Source organism: Trachypithecus francoisi, unplaced genomic scaffold (assembly GCF_009764315.1).
Source record: "Trachypithecus francoisi isolate TF-2019V2 unplaced genomic scaffold, Tfra_2.0 Lachesis_group8, whole genome shotgun sequence".
Lineage (NCBI taxonomy): Eukaryota > Metazoa > Chordata > Mammalia > Primates > Cercopithecidae > Trachypithecus > Trachypithecus francoisi.
In genome coordinates this window covers 122,230,170-122,252,336 of record NW_022681473.1, presented here as the reverse complement: position 1 = coordinate 122,252,336, position 22,167 = coordinate 122,230,170, and the positions used below count along the sequence as shown (strand labels likewise).

Here is a 22,167-nt window from a genome sequence, read left to right as displayed (position 1 = left end):
CCTGCTCTGAAAGACCATCAGCCAGAATGGAAAGCGGCCCAGCATCTCCACAGGCATCCATGCCTGTCCATCCAAGCACAACTCCACTCCAGGCCCAGGACCAGTGTGACCATGCAGCATGGCGGCAGTGAGCCAGGGCACAGCCAGGGCCTCTCAGCTCTGCAGAGGGCGGCAGCATGGCCCCATCCATCCATCTGCTTCGGGGGGGGCACACGAGCTTGACAGAGAGGTCAGTCGGAACTACAGTGCAGCGTAAATGCCCATCAGTTTGACAGATATTGAGGGACATCTGGAAACTCCTCCCTCTCTCCAGACCTGGAGTGGACCAGGCTTCCTGCCTTGCTGATGGCAGTAATCTTTCTAGGATTGCAGGCCCTCACAGGTTAAGGTCAGATGCCTGTGCAGTATAGGACAGGGAAGTGTTTTCTTCCCCCTCAATTCCTGGGAGCAAGTCTGGAGCTAATTGAGGCCACAAAGGTCGAGTCCTCTAGGAGTGCACCAAAAGGGCCCCTCTCGCAGGGCAGTGAGTGACGTCCACACTGCATCAGCCTACACAGCAGCCCTCAGAGCTGTTTGTGGGCAGCGGGTCTTGCAGGCACACAGCGGCATGGGCCAGGGGTCAAGAGGCCAACAGCCCTGAGTCCAGCTCCCTGCACTGGGGAAGCTGAGCACGCTGGCAGGCATTTGGAATTCCCACAGGCCACTGAGCAGGCTGGGCGGCAGCTTCCCTGGAGCTGGACTTACCTGGACGTTGAAGAGAAAGGTGGTCAGTAGCTGCAGCTCGTGTGTTGACTGCAAGTTGATGGTGGCCAACACTGTTAAAGGGAAGAGGAGAGAGAGGGACAAAGCATTGTCTCAAAGCCAGGGACCTTCTAAGTGACCCCAGACCCTTCTCAATCTACCAGCACAATAACGTAACCCGCCCTGACATGGTTTCCCACCTCCAGTTAGAAGTCAGCCACAGTCAGGTGCAGTGGCTCACACCTGTAATCCCAATGCTTTGGGAGGCTAAGGTGGGTGGATCGCTTGAGGCCAGGAGTTCAAGACCAGCCTGGCCAGCATGATGAAACCCCATCTCTACTAAAAAATACAAAAAAAAATTAGCCAGTGTTGGTGGTGCATGCCTGTAACCCCAGCTACTTGGGAGGCTGAGGTGGGAGGATCACTTGAACCCAAGAGGCAGAAGTTGCAGTGAGCTGAGATTGTGCAACTGCACCCTAGCCTGGGTGACAGAGCGAGACTGTGTCTCACAAAAATAAAGAAATAAATAAATGAGTCAGCCAGGACGCCAGGAGACTTATCTTGTTGTCTTGGATTCCGCCACAGCAGCACAGAGCTGAGAGGCAGTCACTCGCTGGGCACCTGACCTTGATCAACTGTGACTTCTAAAAGCCAAGCACGCATTTCGGTTCCTTGTTCTTTTGTAGGAACCAGAGCCTGATCCTTCCTTGGCACCCCAAGCACCCGGTCCAAGGTAATGATGTAAACAAAGATTCCTCTCAGATTTCTTGATAAGGGCTAATTCTCTATTCTACTCCATAACATGTTCCTTTTAAAATGTAAAACGCTATTTTCAGTGGCTTTCTATCAGTGACACATATGCTCAAGAAAGGTGGGCTCTGTCTGGCCGACAGCTGGGGATGCCCACGCCCACCCCAGTGGCACAGCCTTACCCTGGGGCCTCTCACCTGCCTACTATCTGCCTAACAGTCAGCTCACAGGCACAGCTGTGGCCTGGGCTCCCGCAGGCCTAGGAGAGGCTGAGCCAGCCTGGCAAGCCGGGCCACCCTGACACTCTGCTGCAGGACAAAAGCCTCTGATTGCCAGTGAAGAAACGTAAGCGACAGCTGGGGCTCCGGGGAGGTGTAATAACTTGCCTCTAGGTCACAATAATTGACCTCAAGGTAGCGGCAGAGCGGGGCTGCACACCTGGGTCCCCCTGACACCACCCCATAGCCCTGCCCCGTCCCTGTCCTCCAGCAGCCCACTGGGTGGGACCCTCCACCGAGACCCCTCCCCTGAAGCCAGAAGCCCTTTGAAGACAGGAGGCCAGTCTGAAACTGAGCAGGCCGAACTCAATGTCCACAGGCTGTGCACGGCTAAGTGGACACAAGCATCTGTCCTGTCCTTCCTGACACCTCTCACAAATAGAAGAGGAGGGTGGACAGGCAGACGGCCACGAGGAACATCAACAAGAGGAGACATGGGCAAATCCTGGAATACGGAGAAGGACAGAGGGACAGTAAATGGTCTAGGAGTGCGGAAGGGGTGACAGTTGGCTCCAGCTCCAGCCCAAAGCCTCGTCCCACTCCCAGCCCCAGGCCCTGATCACCATGAGATGGGAGGATGCCCGTCCTCAGCCTCGATCCTTGTTCTCACCTGGGCCCATCCCCTCCTCAGGGGCCATCCCACCTGAGAAAGCTGGACCCGAGCTGCTGTGGGAATGGGTGTGTGTGGCAGGTGGAGGGGAAGGCGGGAAGAGGAGGCAGGCAGTCCCTACAGCACGTTCCTGTCCACCACCGGCCTGGCCCAGAACAGCTGCAGCAAGACCCCAGGGCTTCTCCAGAACACTCCACAGCGGTAGACGTTGCCCCAAACTCCAACAAGAGTGTCCCTTCTTGAAAAAGCCACCACCACAGCCCAGCCACCCCTGGGGAAGAAACGCCTGTCAGCAGCCTCTCCCACACCCAGAGCGCCCGTCAGCAGCCTCTCCCACACCCAGAGCGCCCGTCAGCAGCCTCTCCCACACCCAGAGCGCCCGTCAGCAGCCTCTCCCACACCCAGAGCGCCCGTCAGCAGCCTCTCCCACACCCAGAGCGCCCGTCAGCAGCCTCTCCCACACCCAGAGCGCCCGTCAGCAGCCTCTCCCACACCCAGAGCGCCCGTCAGCAGCCTCTCCCACACCCAGAGCGCCCGTCAGCAGCCTCTCCCACACCCAGAGCGCCCGTCAGCAGCCTCTCCCACACCCAGAGCTCCTGTCAGCAGCCTCTCCCACACCCAGAACGCCTGTCAACAGCCTCTCCCACACCCAGAGCTCCAAGTGGCAGCCAAGAGCCTCTTTCCTAAGCTGCTGGGTAGGGGCTGATCCAGAGCTTCCCCTGGCGCAGGAGATGTAGTGGAACAGACAGCAGGAAAACAGCAGGCAGTGCTAGGGAAAGGAACAAAGGCAGTGCGTGGGGAAGGAACGCAGGCAGCCCTAGAAAAGGAACGTGGACAGCACTGGGGAAAGGAACACGGTCAGCACCGGGAAAGGAACGAGGGCAGTGCCGGGGGAAAGGAACACAGGTAGCACTTTTGTAAAAAGCAAACTACCCTCGGAGGGAAATAAGAAAGGTAGTATCCTTTTTTTTTTTGAGACGGAGTCTCGCTCTGTCGCCCAGGCTGGTGTGCAGTGGCCGGATCTCAGCTCACTGCAAGCTCCGCCTCCCGGGTTCAGGCCATTCTCCTGCCTCAGCCTCCCGAGTAGCTGGGACTACAGGCGCGCACCAACTTGCCCGGCTAGTTTTTTGTATTTTTTAGTAGAGACGGGGTTTCACCGTGTTAGCCAGGATGGTCTCGATCTCCTGACCTCGTGATCTGCCCGCCTCGGCCTCCCAAAGTGCTGGGATTACAGGCTTGAGCCACCGTGCCCGGCCGGTAGTATCCATTTTTAAAGTATGCTATGAGAAGAGAAATATATTCAAGAAAATTGTGACTCAGGAAATCACTGGAGGACTGGAAGATAAAAGTTCAGGAAGTCACCCAGAAAGCAGAACTGAAAGGCAAAGAAATAAAGAATAGAAAAGACGTAGACAGTCAATAGGAGCACCCAATACACAAACACCAGGATGACCGAAAGACCCGAGGACAAGACGGTGGAACACCGTCAAAGACATGCCCACCACGCGACTGTGCCAGCAGAAGGTGCAGCAGCGCCTGACGGGGAGGGCGGTCTCCCCGAGGAACATGGCAGGGGGCACGGAGGGAGAGGACCCAGGAAAGGCGAGGGAACTGGAGTGTCCTGTGCTGCCGCAGCAACAGCGGGTGCCGGGAAGCCATGGAGCGACAGGAAGCAGTATTCCACGCCGGATGCAGCCAGGCAGCAGACCCCCCACCATGAAAGCCAGAACAAGGAGAGCCAGGCCTCCAGACAGCCAGAATTGGACAGGTACAGGACCTGAGAAACACCAGCGACAGGCGTCTGGGACATCTCTGGCAAAGCATTTGTTTAAAAGAGAAAGTAGTCCCGGGGGGACGGAGTTGAGGGGAGAAAAGAGAATTTGAAATGAAAAGAAAAACAAACAGAATAATTACACTAAAAACTAAGCACACTGCAAGGAGAGCCGGCTGGCACCCTGAGAATTCACAGATACTGTGCAGGACATCACCCACGTGGCAGGCATCTGCAGTGAACCACTGTCATACATCCGCAAGGCCCACGCTGGCGCCCATCAGGGCAGGAAAGTGAGAGAAGGGTAGCAAAGAACACTCATCACCTACTGGAACAAGAAGTTAATAGGCAGAATTTTTTTTTTGTTTAGACGGAGTCTCACTCTGTCGCCCAGGCTGGAGTGCAGAGTACCATCTCAGCTTACTGCAACCTCTTCCTCTCGGATTCAAGCGATTCTCCTGCCTCAGCCTCCCGAGTAGCTGGAGTTACAGGTGCCCACCACCACACTTGGCTAATTTTTTGTATTTTTAGTAGAGACGGGGTTTTGCCATGTAGGGCAGGCTGGTCTCGAACTCCTGACCTCAGATGATCTGCCCGCCTCGGCCTCCCAAAGTGCTGGAATTATAGGCCTGAGCCACTGCGCCCGGCCAACAGGCAGAATTTTAAAGCAAACGATGCAGGGCTCTATGTTCACAGTATTTAGAAATAAGAAGGAAAATATCCCAAGAAAAAGCCAAAGACTTGAAAATGGTCATTTCTGGACAATATGATGACGAGGAGGCTACACTATATTTCTCTACCAACATCTTCAAGTATTTCACTTTTAGACCATTTTTTTTTATTAAAAAAAAAAAAGAAGTTATTCCAGGCAGCAGGTGGCAACAGGGGCACGCAGGTGGGTGCCTGGAGGTGGGAGGGCCACAGGGAAAAGCAGTAGAGACTCCCGGCTTCCTTGCAAGGCCTGTAACCCGGAGACTGCCAAGCGCTAAAAATGTGCTCCAGCGTCCAAAGGAGTCTCCCCGCACAGCCACAGCCCGGCAGGAGCCTGCAGCAGGCCTTGGAAGCAGCCGTGGGGAGACAGTGCCACCGTGTGGACGCCGTGGGAATCACCGCTGGTCCTCCCCATGCCGGAGACACAGGGACTCTGCCTGGGGACAAAAGCCTTTTCCTCCCCATTCATGGACCTTCACTCCCTGGGTGCCAGCCACGTGCCAGGCGCTGCTGCAGGGATGTAGAGACATCTTCCAGCAGCTCGGTCTGTGGAGGAAATGCAAAAGAAAGAAAAGAAAGCGTGGAATGTGCCAGAGCAGACACAAGCACGGTTGCAGGAGGCCACAGAAGGGCCCTGCTGCATGGATGGGAGGATGCTATGCTCACCCAGGCCACAAACCACACCTGGGCCCCTGAGCACAGCTGAACCAGCCAAACCCCAGGCCCCGCGAAGAGTACTGCTGGGTGAAACAGATCAATGAAATAAATAAACTACCCCCAATGTGAGAGGGCGAAAAGAAATCAGGGAGAAGGACTGAGTGAGCCCCAAGAAGGAGGAAGTTCAGTTTCAAGTGTGGTGCTACGAAAAGCCTCACTAACTTTAGAGAACAGCCCTGCAGCTCTCTGGAGGAAGAGCAAAGCCCCCAGGGCTGGGGCTCCAGACGCTGGAGGAACAGTAAAGAGGGGGAACGCGTGAGCAAAGGGAAGGAGCAGTAAGTGAGCGCAGCTGGGTCCCGGAGCCACGTGGAGAGGCCTTCAAGGTCATTCCCAGAACCTGCGCTGCACTCTGAGGGAGACAGAGGCGCTGAGCGCTCAGCAGGGTACGGTAATCTGCACTCTGAGTGAGGCAGAGGCGCTGAGCGTTCAGCAGGATAGGGTAATCTGGACGACATTTTCAGAGGCATGCGGAGAACACATTGTGGAGGCAACAGTGAAAATGCTACTGCAGCAATGCAGGCCAGGAGTGCTGCTAGCAGGTGAGTGCTGAGGCCTGTAGGGTTTCCAGGAGCACTGGGAGATAAAGCTAACAATGGCTTAGGTGCCAGGCAGACTGGACAGGAGCTCACAGTCACTACCAGGTTCAGGGCCCATGCAACTGGGAAAAACAGAGCTGCAATGTTCCAAAAACAGGAAGCCCACACATGAGGCAGTCATCTGCAGAGTGCCCTTGGAGCCCAAGTGCCCAGCAGGGCGGGAGAACAGCCACTCACCCAGCCATGCACCATGACCTCTCACACAGACCCTCCCCACTCATGGAACCCAAGGGTTCTGCAGCCAGTGCCATATGCACGGGAGAATAACAGGCACCACAGAAACTCCTACTTGGGTCGCAGTCCCACAGGGAGAGTGTGCACAGCCAGCCCAGGGCCGCCGCCAGCCCCCACGGCCCAACACAAGTGCAATTACCTCCCTGGACAATCCCCTTGCTCAGCCCATCCTTGTTGTCTGAAGTCAGGAGCAGTTCCACAATGCCACGGTCCTCCAGTGCCTGTGGGGGGAAATGAGATAAGCCCGCGTCTGCCCTGGCTCCTCAGAGCGTCTGCAGGGACACACAGCTGCAGCTGGGTAGCCCAAAGAGCTGGAGGGAGAGATGCTGAATAAAGCGTTTATTTCTCTGCCAAAAACAGAAAAGTCTCCTGCCATCTGCACCTCCATGGTCAGCACAGCTCCAATCAGCATGAATTCCCATCACAGCAGGGGGGCAGCCCCTGGTTGCTCTGGATCTGGAAGCTGCCCAGTGGGCCAGCTAGCAAGCCTAGGCAAGTCTACGCTGAGGCCGGCTCAGGGAAGCCTGCTGCCACGTGTCACCCGCCACTGTCTGCTGGGCTCCAGCGAGCAGGTCAGGCCTCCAGGATGACACCTACATCCTTCCCTTCACTCACACCACAAGCAACAGGCCTGTCCCTTCCCCATGCTAGCCGGTGTGGGTTTGGGGGATGGCAAGGCCCAGGAGGGCCCACCATGCCCTGTCACGTGCCCATGGTGCACTTCCCACGTCCAGAACAGCAGGAAGCATCCTCCCAGCTGTAAAGCCAAGAGTGAAGTGGAAGAAACGCTGTGCTTGAGGGGCAATGACGACAAGAACCACTCAGAACATCCCAACGTCCACAGGGCAGTCACTGCCACGCCTTCTGCTCAGCACCCGACGTCCACAGGGCAGTCACTGCCGTGCCAGGCCTTCCGCTCAGCACCCGACGTCCACAGGGCAGTCACTGCCGCACCAGGCCTTCCGCTCAGCACCCGACGTCCACAGGGCAGTCACTGCCACGCCTTCTGCTCAGCACCCGACGTCCACAGGGCAGTCACTGCCGCGTCTTCCGCTCAGCACCCGACGTCCACAGGGCAGTCACTGCCGCGCCTTCCGCTCAGCACCCGACGTCCACAGGGCAGTCACTGCCGCGCCAGGCCTTCCGCTCAGCACTTGACACAGACTGTCCTATGCAAGCCTCACGGTTAATGTCTTCACAGTACAGACGCCTCGGAGGGGTGAAGTCAAGCATTGCAGGTTACAGGGCCCGTGGCAACATGGGCCTGAACCCAGAGCCAAAGGCTTGTGCTGAGGCTCTAGGATCTTCTGGATCAGAAACCCCCACAGAGGGGTCTTCCTATCATCTTCTCTGCAGATATCAGGCCAAGACTGTTTATTTCCGCTGAAATCTTTTGGAAGTGGGTAGGCAGGGAGATACGTGCTGGGTGAATAAGGCTCGTGTCCAGTCCCACATGCTGGGAAGGAGAGAGCAGAGGGGGCTCTTGTCTCAGGCACAAGGGAGCTGCAGAGGTCAAGCCATGCGCTCAGGTGGGATTTATCAAGAGCCCTGGATCCACCAGCTCACGCTATCACTGATATTTAGCAAGCGTTTACTTAGGTCCCTACCACATACACACACCTAACACTTCCTGGCATTCATTGACTGACTCCACCCCACAGCGGGTAATTGCTCCCTCCTGAGCACCAGAGATCTGCAGAGCCAGGCTAGGGGTGGGCACCTCTTCTCTCACCACTCTCCCAGCAGCCTGAGAAAGAGGCTGGTGAACGCTCCTAAGAGCTTCGGAACCACAGAGGCGGGACGCTGCTGCTTCTCTTTGCCCACCTGAGTCACACATGGGTACCTCCGCCCAGACACCAGGGAAGCATGAGTGGACAGGGACTCCCTGCGGGAGCTGCACTCTCCTCTCTGCAGCTGAGTAACTAAGTCAACAACCGCTGAGAGGCCCCAGGGCCAAGAAGCAGGCTGAGGGAACCAGGTATAGCAGGAGGCGCCTCAAGGCCTGGACGCAGGGATTTCTTAAAACTCCCCAGATAAAGCCAGTATGCAGCCTGGGCTGGGAACCACTGCTTTAGACTTCAGAATTGGAGCAGCCTCTCCAGGAAGCCTTCCTAATCATCACCATGCAATTAAGCCAATTCCTTTATTCCCAGCCCCTGCAATACCAGGTATGTACTGAAATTCCCAGATGAAACTCAGTCAAGGGTAAATAAGTGACAACCCTGTTGAAATAAAACAACAGAGAAAATTCACTAATAAATGATGTTGGAGGATGTATTAATATGAGGAAAATATAAGACCCACATGTCACACCACAGCCCATAACACACTCCAGAGGAAGGACTCTAAAGAAACGCACCAAGAGGACTCTTACCTTCTAAAGAAACGCACCAAGAGGACTCTTACCTTCTTGACGTAGGGCATATAAGCAGGGTCTTTATTATAGGAACCATATTCATTCTCCACCTGCACGGCAATGATGGGTCCCCCACGCTTGTACTGGGGAGAAAAGACAGACAACCAGGAGCTGAGTGTGTAGGGAACTGTAGTATCCAACCCCGCCATGCCCATCACCAGTGACTAGCAAAATATCCCATTTGAAAACTAAGATCTCAAAAGATTCGTATCAATAAGACAGTGGAGGAAGAAGCATTAGGCCCCTGTTCTCCCATGAAAACTTCAAAAAAACAACTCCAGACTGACTAAAATAATAGGAGCTCTGGACATGAGTCAAATGTCTAACCAAACAAGTGACCACCAAATCAAAACAAAAAGTCATATGCAAAATGCTCCAAAACTGTATGATGTTTTCACAAGGACTTGCCCCACCCCAGTGTAGCATGGTGTGGTCAGGAGGACGCGTCCCAACTCCCAGGTCCCTCCTGATGGAAGAAGCAAAACGGAACTTGTTTACAATGTTCGAACTTGTTCTGCCCAACGTACTGGTTTCTGTCTTGTCTGACATGGAGCTCAAACAGGAATTGTCAGCATAGTTTGGACCTCAGGCTGGCTGCTAAAGATGGCAGTGGCAGGTTCTGCAGCATATGAAACTGCCAGAGGACTACAAACCCTTGGATGCCTGGGGGGAAGGAATTACAAGCAGAAGAAAATGTAGAGCATCTAAGGCCACAAGCAGCAGCTGGGGTGAGACTCTGGGACTTAAAGACACTTGAAAGCAACCAGGGAGGTAGGGAAGGAGGCACACACAGATACAGACAGAACACATGCCCAGAAAAGATCAGGTCTTAAGTCTTCATGCTGGGCTGGTCTCCGGGCTTAGGGGCCCACTAATTAGTGAGGGTTCCCCTGAAAACATGCAAAACCTGAAATAGGTGTCTGTTTTCTCAGATGCCCAATGTTCAACCAATAAAACACAAGCGTAAAAAGAAACGGAAGTATGACTCATTGAAGGAACAAAATAAATCTCCAAAGGCAGCATCTGAGAAACACACACCAGACTCAGCAGAGCAAGATCTACTACAGCGGTGGTAAATATGCTCAGGGAGCTCAAGGAAACCAGGTAAATGACACATGAAGAAAAAGAGAATGTCAACAAAGAAACAGAGATTACTTTTAAGAGAACCAAAGGAACTTCTGGGACGGAAACATACCGTATATAAATTGAAAAAACTCACTAGAGGCGTTCAACAGCAGATTCAAACAGGCAGAAGAAAGAAAAGCAAACTTAAACACAGGTTCTCAGAAATGATCAGGTCTGAGGAGATAAAAGAATAAAGAAAAGCGAACAGAGCCTAAGGGACTTACACAACACCCTCAAGCAGAATAGTGTGTGAATTATGGGATTCTTAGAAGAAAAAGGGAGATAAAAGGGCAGGGAGATTGTTTTTACAAAATAATAGCTGAAAACTTCTCCAATTTGAGGAAAGACATGATTATGTAACGCCAAAGAGCTCAAAAAATTCCAGAAACCACACAGGGACACACCATAATCAATCTACCGAAGACAAAGAGAGATTCTTGAATGTGCCAGAAGAGTTCCGGTCACTTACAAGGGATCCTCAGTGAGACCATAAAGGACATCTCAGCCAGAAAAGTTTCAGGCTGGAAGGCAATGAGGTGATATAGTCAAAGTGCTGAAAGAAAAAAGTGTCAACTTTGTTTTGACACTTCTATATCCAGCAAAACTCAAAAATGAGGGAAAAATTAAGAAATTCCCAAAGAAAAGCTAAGAGAGTTCATTACCACTAGACCTTCCCTAAAAAAAAACACCTAAAGTTGAAATGAAAAAATGCTCGAGAGTAATTTGAAGCTATATGAAAATATAAAGTTTTCCAGCAAAGATAGACACATAAAAAATATTAAAACATTATTATAATTTTTCTTTACAATGTGGCTTTTTATTCTCTATAAGATTTTAAAAGATATAAAATAATTATAAATCTAAGTTAATGGGTACACCCAATATGAAGACATAATTTGTGACATCAATAAAATAAAGTGGGGGGCAGAACTGTAAAGGAGTAGAGTTTTTGTGTGCAATTGAAGTTAGGTTGGTATCAATTTAAAATAGAATGTCGCAACTTTAGGATATTACATATCCTTTACCTTATCCCAAAGTAAAGGGAATCACTATAAAAAAGTGTCACTATAAAAAATCAACTAGGGCCGGGCGCGGTGGCTCAAGCCTGTAATCCCAGCACTTTGGGAGGCTGAGACGGGCGGATCACGAGGTCAGGAGATCGAGACCATCCTGGCTAACATGGTGAAACCCCGTCTCTACTAAAAAAATACAAAAAGCTAGCCGGGCGAGGTGGCGGGCGCCTGTAGTCCCAGCTACTCGGGAGGCTGAGGCAGGAGAATGGCGTGAACCCGGGAGGCGGAGCTTGCAGTGAGCCGAGATTGCGCCACTGCACTCCAGCCTGGGCGACAGAGCCAGACTCTGCCTAAAAAAAAAAAAAAAAAAAAAAAAATCAACTAGATACAAAGTAAGGCAGTCATAAAGGAAATGAGGGATAAAAAGCTGTAAGACATACAGAAAACAAGAAAATGGCAAAAGCAAGTGATTCTCTATCAGTAATTACTTTGAATGTAAATATATTAAACTCCCCAATCAAAAGACATACCTTGGCAGAATGAACTTTTAACAAACCAATATCCAACTATATACTGTCTACAAGATACTCAGTTTAGATCTAAGGATATATACTGGTTGAAAGTGAAAGGCTGGAAAAAGATATTTTATGCAAACAGTAATCAAAAGAGCAGGGGTGGCTTTACTAATATCAAACAAAATAGACTTTATATCAAAACCCGTTACAAGAGACAAAGAAAGACATGATAAAATATATATAATGATAAAAGGGTCAATTCACCAAGAGGATATAACAATTATAAACACAGATGCACCAAACACCAGAATTCCAAAGTATATGAGCCAAACACTGGCAAAATTTAATTAAGGGAAAAATAGACAGCTCTACAATCATAGTCTAGGAGACTCAATATCTGAATATCAATAATGGGTAGAATAACCAGACAGAAAATTAGGAACCAAAGAGAGGACTTGGACAATATTATGGACCAGTTAGGACCTACCATATATATATACACAACATTCCACCCAAAAGTAGCACAATACACATTTTTCTCATGGGCACATAAAACACTCTCCAGGATAAACCATACAGTAAGCCAAAAAACAAGCCTTAATAAATTTTTCTTTTTTTAAAAAACAGAGTCTCGCTCTGTCACCCAGGCTAGAGTGCAGTGGCACAATCTTGGCTCACTGCAACCTCCATCTCCCAGGTTCAAGTGACTCTTGTGCCTCAGCCTCCCAAGTAGCTGAGATTACAGGTGCCCGTCACCACGCCTGGCTAACTTTTGTATTTTTTAGTACAGAACGGGTTTCAACATGTTGTCCAAGCTGGTCTTTAACTCCCAACCTCAAGTGTTCCACCTGCCTCGGCCTCCCAAAGTGCTAGGATTACAGGCACGAGCCACCACACCCAGCCTCAAGCCTTAATAAATTTAAAAAACTGAAATCATACAAAGTTGTATTTTTCCCAGTCACAAAGGAATGAAACTAGAAATCAATAGCCAAAAAAAATCCTGAAAAATTCAAGTATGTGGAAATAATAAAATCTTCACCAACAGTCCAAAGAGGAAATCACAAGATAAATTAGAAAACATATTGAGAAAAAATGAAAACGGAAACAAAATTATAAATGAGGGTGAAAGCAGTGCAAAGAAGGAAATTTTACAGCTATAAATACATTTAAAAGACAAAAGGTCTCAAATCAACAACCTAACTTTACATCTTCAGGAACCAGAAAAAGGGAAACAAACTGAAAGGTAGCAGAAGGAAGGAAATAATAAAAATTAGCACAGAGATATACAATGAGAGAATAGAAAAACATAAAGAAAAATTAATGAGACCAAGAGTTGGTTATTTGAAAAGATCAACAAAATTGACAAAGTGTAGCTAAACTAAGAAAACAAGATATGATTCAACTAAAATCAGAAACAACATGAGGCTATTACTGCTGATTTTACATAAAAAAGGGTTACAAAAGAGGAATATGAACAAATTGTATACCAACAAATTAAATACTAAATAACCTAGACGAAACACACAAATCCCTAGAAACATATCATATGCCAAAACTCAGTCACGAAGAAACATAAAATCTGAATAGACCCATAACTAGTAAGGACACCAAATCCGTAACTAAAAACCTCCCAACAAAGAAAAGTCCAGGACCAGATGGTGTCACTGGTAAATTCTACCAAACATTTAAAGAAAAATTAACGCCAGTCTTCCTCAAACCCTTCCCAAATATTGAAAAGGAAAGAACACTTCCTCCCTTATACTATAAGGTAGAATACAGTCAGAAACTCTTTCCATTTTTCTTTGGGAATTTCTGAATTTTTCCCTCATTTTTGAGTTTTGCTGGATATAGAAGTGTCAAAAAGTTCACACTTTTACTTTGGGAGGCCGAGGCGGGTGGATCACGAGGTCAGGAGATCGAGACCATCCTGGCTAACACGGTGAAACCCCGTCTCTACTAAAAATACAAAAAATTAGCCGGGCGCGGTGGCGGCGCCTGTAGTCCCAGCTACTCAGGAGGCTGAGGCAGGAGAATCGCGTGAACCCAGGAGGCGGAGCTTGCAGTGAGCCGAGATTGCACCACTGCCCTCCAGCCTGGGAGACTGCAAGACTCCATCTCAAAAAAAAAATTTTTTTTTAAAAGTTCACATTTTTTTCTTTTATGACAAACAAAAGACACTAAAGAAAAGAAAACACAGACTAACAATCCTGATGAATACTGATGCCAAAACCCTCAACAACATGTTAGCCAACTTAATTCAGCAGCATATTAAAAAAATTATAAACCATGATCAAATGGGATTTATTCCTGTACTGCGAGGAAGATTTGCCATGTGAAAAGCAATCAGTGTAGGCCAGGCAGGGTGGCTCACACCTATAATCCCAGCACTTTGGGAGGCTGAGGCAGGCAGATCACCTCAGATCAGAAGTTCGAGACCAGCCTGACCAACAGGGTAAAACCCCATCTCTACTAAAAATGCAAGATTAGCTGGGCGTGGTGGCGGGCGTTTGCAATCCCAGCTACTCAGGAGGCTGAGGCAGGAGAATCACTCGAACCTGGGAGGAGGAGCTGAGATAGTGTTGTTGCTCTCCAGCCTGAGCAACAAGAGCGAAACTCCATCGCAAAAAAAAGAAAAAGAAAAACAATCAATCAATGTAATATACCACATTAACTAAATTAAGGGGAAAACCACATGATGATCTCAACTGATGCAGGAAAAAAGTGACAAAATTCAACATTCTTTCATGATTAAAACAACACTCAGTCAACTAGGAACAGAAGGAAACTACCTCAACATAATAAAGGCCGCATACGGAAAGCCCACAGTCAGCATTATATTCAGTGGTGAAAGACTGAAAACTTTTCCTCTAGATCAGGAGCAAACCAAGCATTCGTGCTTTCAGCACCTCTGTTCAACGTCGTACTGGAAGTCCTGGCCAGAGCAATTAGTCAAGAAAAAAATAAATAAAGGCATCCAAGTTGGAAAGGAAGAAGTTATCTCTGTTCACAGACAACATGATCTTAAATTCAGAAAACAGTACGGATCCCCACACCCTCGGAAAAAAACTATGCAGCTAATAATTCAGTAAGCTTACAGGATAAAAAAAATCAATGCACAAAAATCCGTTGTTTTTATACACTGTCGGGGACAATTCCATTTACGACACCATCAAAAACAACAAAATACTTAGGAATACACTTAATCAAGGAGGTGAAATATTTGTACACTGATTGTACATTACAAAAAAATACTAAAAGAAAATAAAGGACAGTGGAGCGAGATGGAGGAATAGAAGCCTGCACCGTTCATCCATCCTGCTGGAACACGAAATTTAGCAACGATCCGCACACAGAAAAGCACAGTCACAAAAACCGAAACTCAGGTGACCAGTCACAGTACCCGGTTTTAACTTCATGTCACCAAAAGAGGCATTAAGGCAGGCAAGAGAGACAGTCTTACACCACCAATGCCACCCTCTCCCATCTCCCAGCGGCAGCCAAGTGGTGAGGAGAGAGGATCTGTGCACTTGGGGAAGGGAGAGCCCAGTGACTGGGGACCTTTACATTGAACTCAGTGCTGCCTTGTCACAGCACAGAATAAAGCCATGCTGGGCTCAGCCAGCATCCACGTGGAGGGAGCATTTGGACCAGCCCTAGCCGGAGAGGAACTGCCCACCCTAGTGACTGAAACTTGAGTTTCTTGGGAAGCCTCAGCACCATGGGCTGAAGTGCTCCGGAGTTCCAGGTAAACATGAAACGCAGTCGAGGACACAAAGACCACAATCCCTACGCAACTCCTGGAGCTAGGATGAGCTTCCAGCCAGCGTACTAGCATGGCACATGGCCTAAGGAGACACCAGCTGGCATGGCTAAGGGAGTTCTCGCACATTCCCCCCTCAACCCCGGGTAGCGCAGCTCACAGCAACAAAAGTGGCTTCTTCCTTCTGCTTAAGGAGAGGAGAGCAAAGAGGAAAGAGGACTTTGTCTTGCATCTTGGATACCAGCTCATCCACAGTGGGAAAGGGCACTGGCGGAGTCAAGAGGTCCCCGTTCCAGGCCCCAGCTTCAGGCACTTCTAGACACACCCGGAGCCAAAAGGGAACCTGCTGCCTTGAAGGGAAGGACCCAGTCCTGGCAGGTCCTGTTAAAGAATTGATATCCAGAAAGTACAAAGAATTCCTATAATCAACCACATAAAAACAAACAACTAGATTCAAAAATGAGCAGAAGATGTGAATAAACATTTCTTCCAAGATATGCAGATGACCAATAAGCACATGAAAAGATGCTCAACATCACTAGGGAAATGCAAATCAAAACCACCAGGAGAGACCACTTCACACCCACTGATGGCTCTCGCCAGATAAACAGGAAATAACAAGTGTTGGCAAGGATGTGGTGACATTGGAATGCTTGTGTATTGCTGGTGGGAATGTAATTTGGTGCAATTTCTATGGAAAACAGTATGGCAATTCCTAAAAACACCGAATGTAGAATGACAAGTTGATCCAGCAATTTCACTTCTAGGTATATACCCAAAAGAAGTGAAAGCAGGAACTCGGAAAGGTATCTGTACACCCATGCTCACAGCAGCTTTAGTTATAGTGGCCAAAAGGCAGAGGCAACTCAAATGTTCGTCAATGGATGAATGGATGAACAAATGCGTTATATACATGCAATGGAACATAATTCAGTCTCAAAAAGGAAGGAAATTCTGACAGGCTATGACACAGATGAACCTAGACAGCACTGTTAAGTGGAATAATCCAGTCACAATACTATGTGATTTCACTTATATTTGGTAGCTACAATGATCAAATGCGTGGAGACAGAGAGGGGAATAGTTGTCGGCAGCTGAGAGAGGGAAGAATGGAGAGTTGAACGGCACGGAGTTTACTTTGGGGAAGACAGAAGAGGTCTGGAGATAGACAGTGGTTGCAATAGACTGTGTCTCCCCAAAATTTACATGGTGAAATCCTCACCCCCAGTGTGACGGGATTCAGAGGTGGGACTTCTGGGCGGTAATTAGTTATGTGATTATTCAAATATGTTAAATAATAATTATTATGTTACCATTTATTTGAAAAAGACGCATTGGTGACCCACTGCAGATATGCACGTGCCTCTGACCCTGCTCCCAGGATGGCCTTCCTGCGGCCCACCCGACTCCCACAACCTGCTGACCCCTTCTGTGGCCCCAGCTTCCTGGCAAGATCTAGGCTAATGACTTCCTAGTTACTTGCTTCCACTGGCTGCCAGATTTCGTAAGCAAAAATACCAGACATAAACTTAAATTTGAATTCAGAACAAAAATTTTTTAGTGTAAGTATGACCCATGCAGTATTTGGAATATATTTACACTAAAAAAATTACTCCTTGCTTATCTGCAATTCAAATATAACTGAGCATCCTGTGTTTCATCTGACAGTCCCCTTTGATTTGTGTGTGTGGTGAGTATTCCATAGCACTGACTTGAACGGACTTTTTGCTGATGTACTAATTTCTCAGTGTCGTTCTTTCTGGTTTTACAGAACAACTGCGGTGATTTTTCCCATTCCTGCTTTCCACAGCTTCCAATCATTATATAAAAATGAAGATACTTCCTCCCCCAGAATTTACTTTAACGTGCGTTTTGAATAGTAAATGTGTACCATGCAGCACCTCTTTGGTAGCAGAGGGAAGCATCTTGTAAAGTCAGCCATAAAGTCAGCCACGGGACTTTTATAATTTATAAAAAGTCCTGCAGTCTTATAGACAAAGGTTAATCCACATGTGCTCCACCCCCTGCAGAACTGAGCCACAGTGCTACTGGGACACTGGCAGATGGATGGGTGTTCCCGGCTATCACCTCATCCCTGTCTCTCTGGCACCATGGAGACACCAGTGGATGGGTGTTTCTGGCTGTCACAGCATCCCTGTCTCTCTGGCACCGTGGAGACGCCGGTGGATGGGTGTTCCCGGCTATCACCTCATCCCTGTCTCTCTGGAACCATGGAGACGCCGGTGGATGGGTGTTCCCGGCTATCACCTCATCCCTGTCTCTCTGGCACCGTGGAGACGCCGGTGGATGGGTGTTTCTGGCTGTCACCTCATCCCTGTCTCTCTGGCACCGTGGAGACGCCGGTGGACGGGTGTTCCCGGCTATCACGGTATCCCTGTCTCTCCAGTGCCGTATGTGGCAATGTGGCCCTTACATCTGTCTGTCCTTTCAGTAACACACCCAAGTGAGACAACACTGAAATGCACAGATCTTTCGAAAGACAACTATTGCAAGCCCCTCGGTTATCAGTTTCAGGCAGTGGGGAAGAACCTGTCCCTGTGTTCAAAAACACGGGAGGACCCTTGGTCTGAGAACTAACCAAGGATGATCCACTACCTAGAGGAAGACAGACCAAGATCAAAGAAGGCCTCATTTACTTGTACCTGGAGCGGCGCCACCCTGGACATCAGGTGGTCAAAATAAAGGTCCACGGCTTCGGTGAAGCCCTTGTAAGTCGTCCTCAGCCTCATGCCAGGGTCTTGGAGTAGCCAGCTTGAAGGATAAAGGGGGAAGGAAGGATGTTAGTGTCACGGTGGGTTTGCTGGGAGCGGGCTGCTGGTGCCGTGAGAAGGGAGAGGCCCCAAAGGGCTCCGGAATGACCTGTGACCTCCTCCACCCCACTCAGCCCAGAAGTGGGGAGCCTATGCAAACTGATTCTGGGGTGAGCACCCACCGCACTCCTGCAGCTTCCCTCCCCAGGGACACAGCCTGGCGGAAGTTCATTTCCAGCTCCACAGCTACAGGGCCTGGCTGCAGCAGTGAGAAGAGCTTTTCATGGACTCCAGGCCTAGTTTCCGAGAACTTGCTCTACGGTCCCATCACAAAGAGTGAAGCCAAAAGGGTTAGGAATCACTGAGGCTATGGAAGGAGGAGACACAACCCTCTAGCGTCACCCCAAAAAACAAGCCTGACCGAGACTGCAAGGGGCCGAGCAGGAGGCAGCCCCCATCCTTGCCAACACGGCTAACGCCTTGGCATCAGTGGCGTGGGCTGTGCAGAGCTCAGCCCAGAGCGGCAGGTGAGCAAGAGCTGAATCCTGTTGCTGTGATCCCGAACTCCCTGGGGGAACGCAGCAGCATGGATTTGGTTCCGAAGCGGGAGTCAGGGCTTCCTTCTCACTTCAGGTTCTGAGAAGACACTTATATTTTCTAACAAAAGGCTCTGAGACTCCTCCCGCCCTGGTCTGGAAGACCTAAACAGGGTCAGGAAATTATTCCATTTCTGTGGGTAAAACAATGGGTGAGGAGAGAGCGGTTTCCTCTAGACCGACACTCCCGCAGTCTAACCCACCTGACAGGTTAGCTTTCTCACTCCTGCCCGGACTGCCCCTCTGCAGGTGTGCCCACATGCCCCTCTCATGCATGGGCAGGTGCCACATGGGCGGGGTGGGAGAGGGCAGTCTGAGTGCCACAGCTCCCCGCTGCTTCTAAGTTAAGACTGTTAAACCCTTCGTCCTCCTGTCCCCGGCCCTGGCTAAGCCGAGGAAATCGCTGATGGTGGCACGCAGCTTTCTAATCCGCAGGGACTGGAGAGGCTGCCCTGGCTGTGTTCGTGTCAAGGGCGAGCCTACCAGGCTGAATGGATGAGTGCCTGAGAAGTGACCCTGGGTAGTGGAGACAGAAGCTATGCCTCTGAGGGAAGGGCAGGTCGTGCAGCTAGCCCAGGGCTCCCCAGGGAAGGGGAGAGGGCTGGGGACAAGGACTGGCCTCTTCCCTGAGGCAGTCTGCGTCTAACCACCTGGCACACTGGGAGGCTGGGAAAGGTTATGCCTGTTAACAAGAAAATCTTAAAGGCCACAATGTTGAGGATGAGGAATGAATGAAGTCCCAGCTAATCCCTGTCCAGATTTTCACTCCAACCACAGAATAACAACCTCAGCCAAGACTGCCACTGGGAAGATGACACATGTGGGCCGAGATATGAAGACAAAACCATAACAATAATTTGTTTCTCTTATACGTTATCAAAATACTTGGACTTTTCACAATATGCTTGGAAACATTCCTAAGAAAGAGATAGGGAAGGCCCGGCGTGGTGGCTCAAGCCTGTAATCCCAGCACTTTGGGAGGCCGAGGTGGGCAGATCACGAGGTCAGGAGCTCCAGGCCAGCCTGGCCAACAAGGTGAAACCCTGTCTCTACTAAAAATATAAATAGGGCCGGGCGCGGTGGCTCAAGCCTGTAATCCCAGCACTTTGGGAGGCCGAGACGGGCGGATCACGAGGTCAGGAGATCAAGACCATCCTGGCTAACACAGTGAAACCCCGTCTCTACTAAAAAATACAAAAAAACTAGCCGGGCGAGGTGGCGGGCGCCTGTAGTCCCAGCTACTCGGGAGGCTGAGGCAGGAGAATGGTGTGAACCCGGGAGGCGGAGCTTGCAGTGAGCTGAGATCTGGCCACTGCACTCCAGCCTGGGCGACAGAGCAAGACTCCGTCTCAAAAAATAAATAAATAAATAAAATAAAAATATAAATATTAGCTGGGCGTGGTGGCACACACCTGTAACCCTAGCTACCCGGGAAGCTGAGGCAGGAGAATCGCTTGAACCCGGGAGGCAGAGCTTGCAATAAGCCAAGATCATGCCACTGCATTCCAGCCTGGGCACCAGAGCAAGACTCCATCTCAAAAAACAAAGAGACAGGGAAGGTCTGATTCTTCCCATACTGTAAACAAGCAGGTGAATGATGTGCCAGGGCTCCCAGCTCCACAGCAGAGCCCTGAAATACGAGATGCCAGGAGGGCCAGCCCTGCTGCTGCCTGTCACACAAGCAGCTCATGCAAGACTCCGCAAAGGCACTCACTGCAGCATCGCTGAACGTGACCCCTCTGGGTGCTGCTTTTCCTGAAAAGGAAATTCCGTACAGAACGGGAACTGGAACACGGAAATTCCGTACAGAACGGGAACTGGAACACGGAAATTCCGTACAGAACGGGAACTGGAACACGGAAATTCCGTACAGAACGGGAACTGGAACACGGAAATTCCGTACAGAACGGGAACTGGAACATGGAAATTCCGTACAGAACGGGAACTGGAACACGGAAATTCCGTACAGAATGGGAACTGGAACACAGAAACAAAACTAGACCTACGTCTATGAGCTTTTTGCAACAGCACCCAGGGCCCTTCACAGCCCCGCTTACCTGGGCAAGCCCCCGAGGTCCATCTCACTGCAGATGTAGGGGCCTGGACGCAGAATCACCCACAGCCCAATCTCTGCGGCCATCAGGACGAAGGCCCTAGGGAGGTCCACATCGTCAGCCCCTCCCACGACAGCCCAGGATGAGGCCGGGTGGGGGCCACACACATCACAGGGTGGAGGAGCTGCCCGGTAGGGCGAAGGGACAGCTCGGCCCCATCCCCGAAGAGCGGGGACTCCCACATCAGGGTGGTGGCCTGAGCTGCTCCCAGCCTCAGAGCCTCTGCACAGTCCCACTGGGGGCCTGAGGAGGAAGGGTGACAGCCAGGGCACAGGGGTCTTAACAGTGAACCTGACCCAACAGCCTTGCTAGCCTAGAGGAGCCGCCCTGCCCCAGCCTAGGCAGCCGGACCCCATGCAGAGTCGGGCGGCTCCCGGGGTCTTCTGCCCCTCTGGGCTGCAATGGAGAGGTGGAGCCCAGAAGCTGCAGGCCCAGCCCCTCTGGGTGACAGGTCACAGCTGAGGAGTGTCTGGGCCCTGGGTGCAGGGCTTCTCACAGTCCTAGAACAGGGCTCCAGACCCAGGTCCCTCCCTGGTTCTCTTTGGTTGCTAATCCATCCCCAAGTAACCACCTCTCTGCCCCTGCCCCTGCCCCTGCCCCTGGCCAGGTCACAGAAGCAGCAACACCACGTACTCCAGGTCCAGGTTTCCAGAGAAGTCAAATTTGCCTCTTTCTGGCTCATGCAGGTTCCACGGAACATAGCTGCAACAGAAATGATCATTACAGGCTACAGCGTGTTATTCAGTCCACTTCATCTCCCACATCACCTTCTTTATCCCAAAAATCCAATACGATGGCTAAAGGTATGTTTCTGCATGATTTTAGGACTGGAACCAAGAACTAAGTGAACGGATCTAGGGACCAGAATCGAGGGCAAGCCCTCTTCCCTCTGCATCAACAAGATCTGGACGAAGCATAGACCTGCTAAGCAAAAGGTCAGGCGCTCTGACCCCAGTTAGCTTACCATGCCCACGCCCCACTGGAGAAGAAAATGTAACTTTATCAGAAAAACAGCTACAAGGAGTAAGAGGAAAGCTCAGTGATCATCCTACACTTACTGAAGCACCCAGAACTCCAAAACGTGCAACAGAATGAAGCTTCCAGCTCTGAAGACAGGACAAGGGACAGAGCAGGCTCATGGACAGGCTCAACTCGAGAGGCGGAAGGGACGACTCGTGGATGACACCGTGATGACAACTGCTCTTCTCCCAACCCCACCCCACCACTGGCTTCAGCAGAGCCTCTGCCCAGTACAAAGAATATTCCCAGGTGAAGGAGGAGAGGCTGCCTGGCTTCCAACTCAGACACACGAGTTCTGCCTTTCAGCAAACGTCGTCGGTGCTGCTTCCATGGGGCTGAGTGCTGAGCCTGCTGCACTCCCACAACCTTCAGGAGCCCTTCCTGGGAAGCTGTCAAGGCTCAGCACGTTTCTGTAACTCTTTAAGGAGC

At 50.3% G+C, this 22,167-nt stretch overlaps 1 protein-coding gene across 8 annotated transcripts in view; it reads right to left on the bottom strand.

Moving 5' to 3' along the window:
* Window positions 1-22,167, bottom strand: part of GLB1L2 (galactosidase beta 1 like 2) — a 50,724-nt gene that overhangs the window by 16,487 nt on the left and 12,070 nt on the right. For 7 of the 8 annotated variants that reach the window (XM_033208156.1, XM_033208160.1, XM_033208154.1 and 4 more), the window contains 6 exons: window positions 21,352-21,420; window positions 20,662-20,757; window positions 17,901-18,009; window positions 8,815-8,907; window positions 6,548-6,629; window positions 745-815 (listed from right to left, as the gene is read on the bottom strand). In XM_033208156.1, coding sequence (XP_033064047.1) covers window positions 745-815; window positions 6,548-6,629; window positions 8,815-8,907; window positions 17,901-18,009; window positions 20,662-20,757; window positions 21,352-21,420 — 520 coding nt within the window. The remainder of the gene's footprint in view (window positions 1-744; window positions 816-6,547; window positions 6,630-8,814; window positions 8,908-17,900; window positions 18,010-20,661; window positions 20,758-21,351; window positions 21,421-22,167) is intronic. The other variant, XM_033208161.1, reaches the window with a different exon arrangement.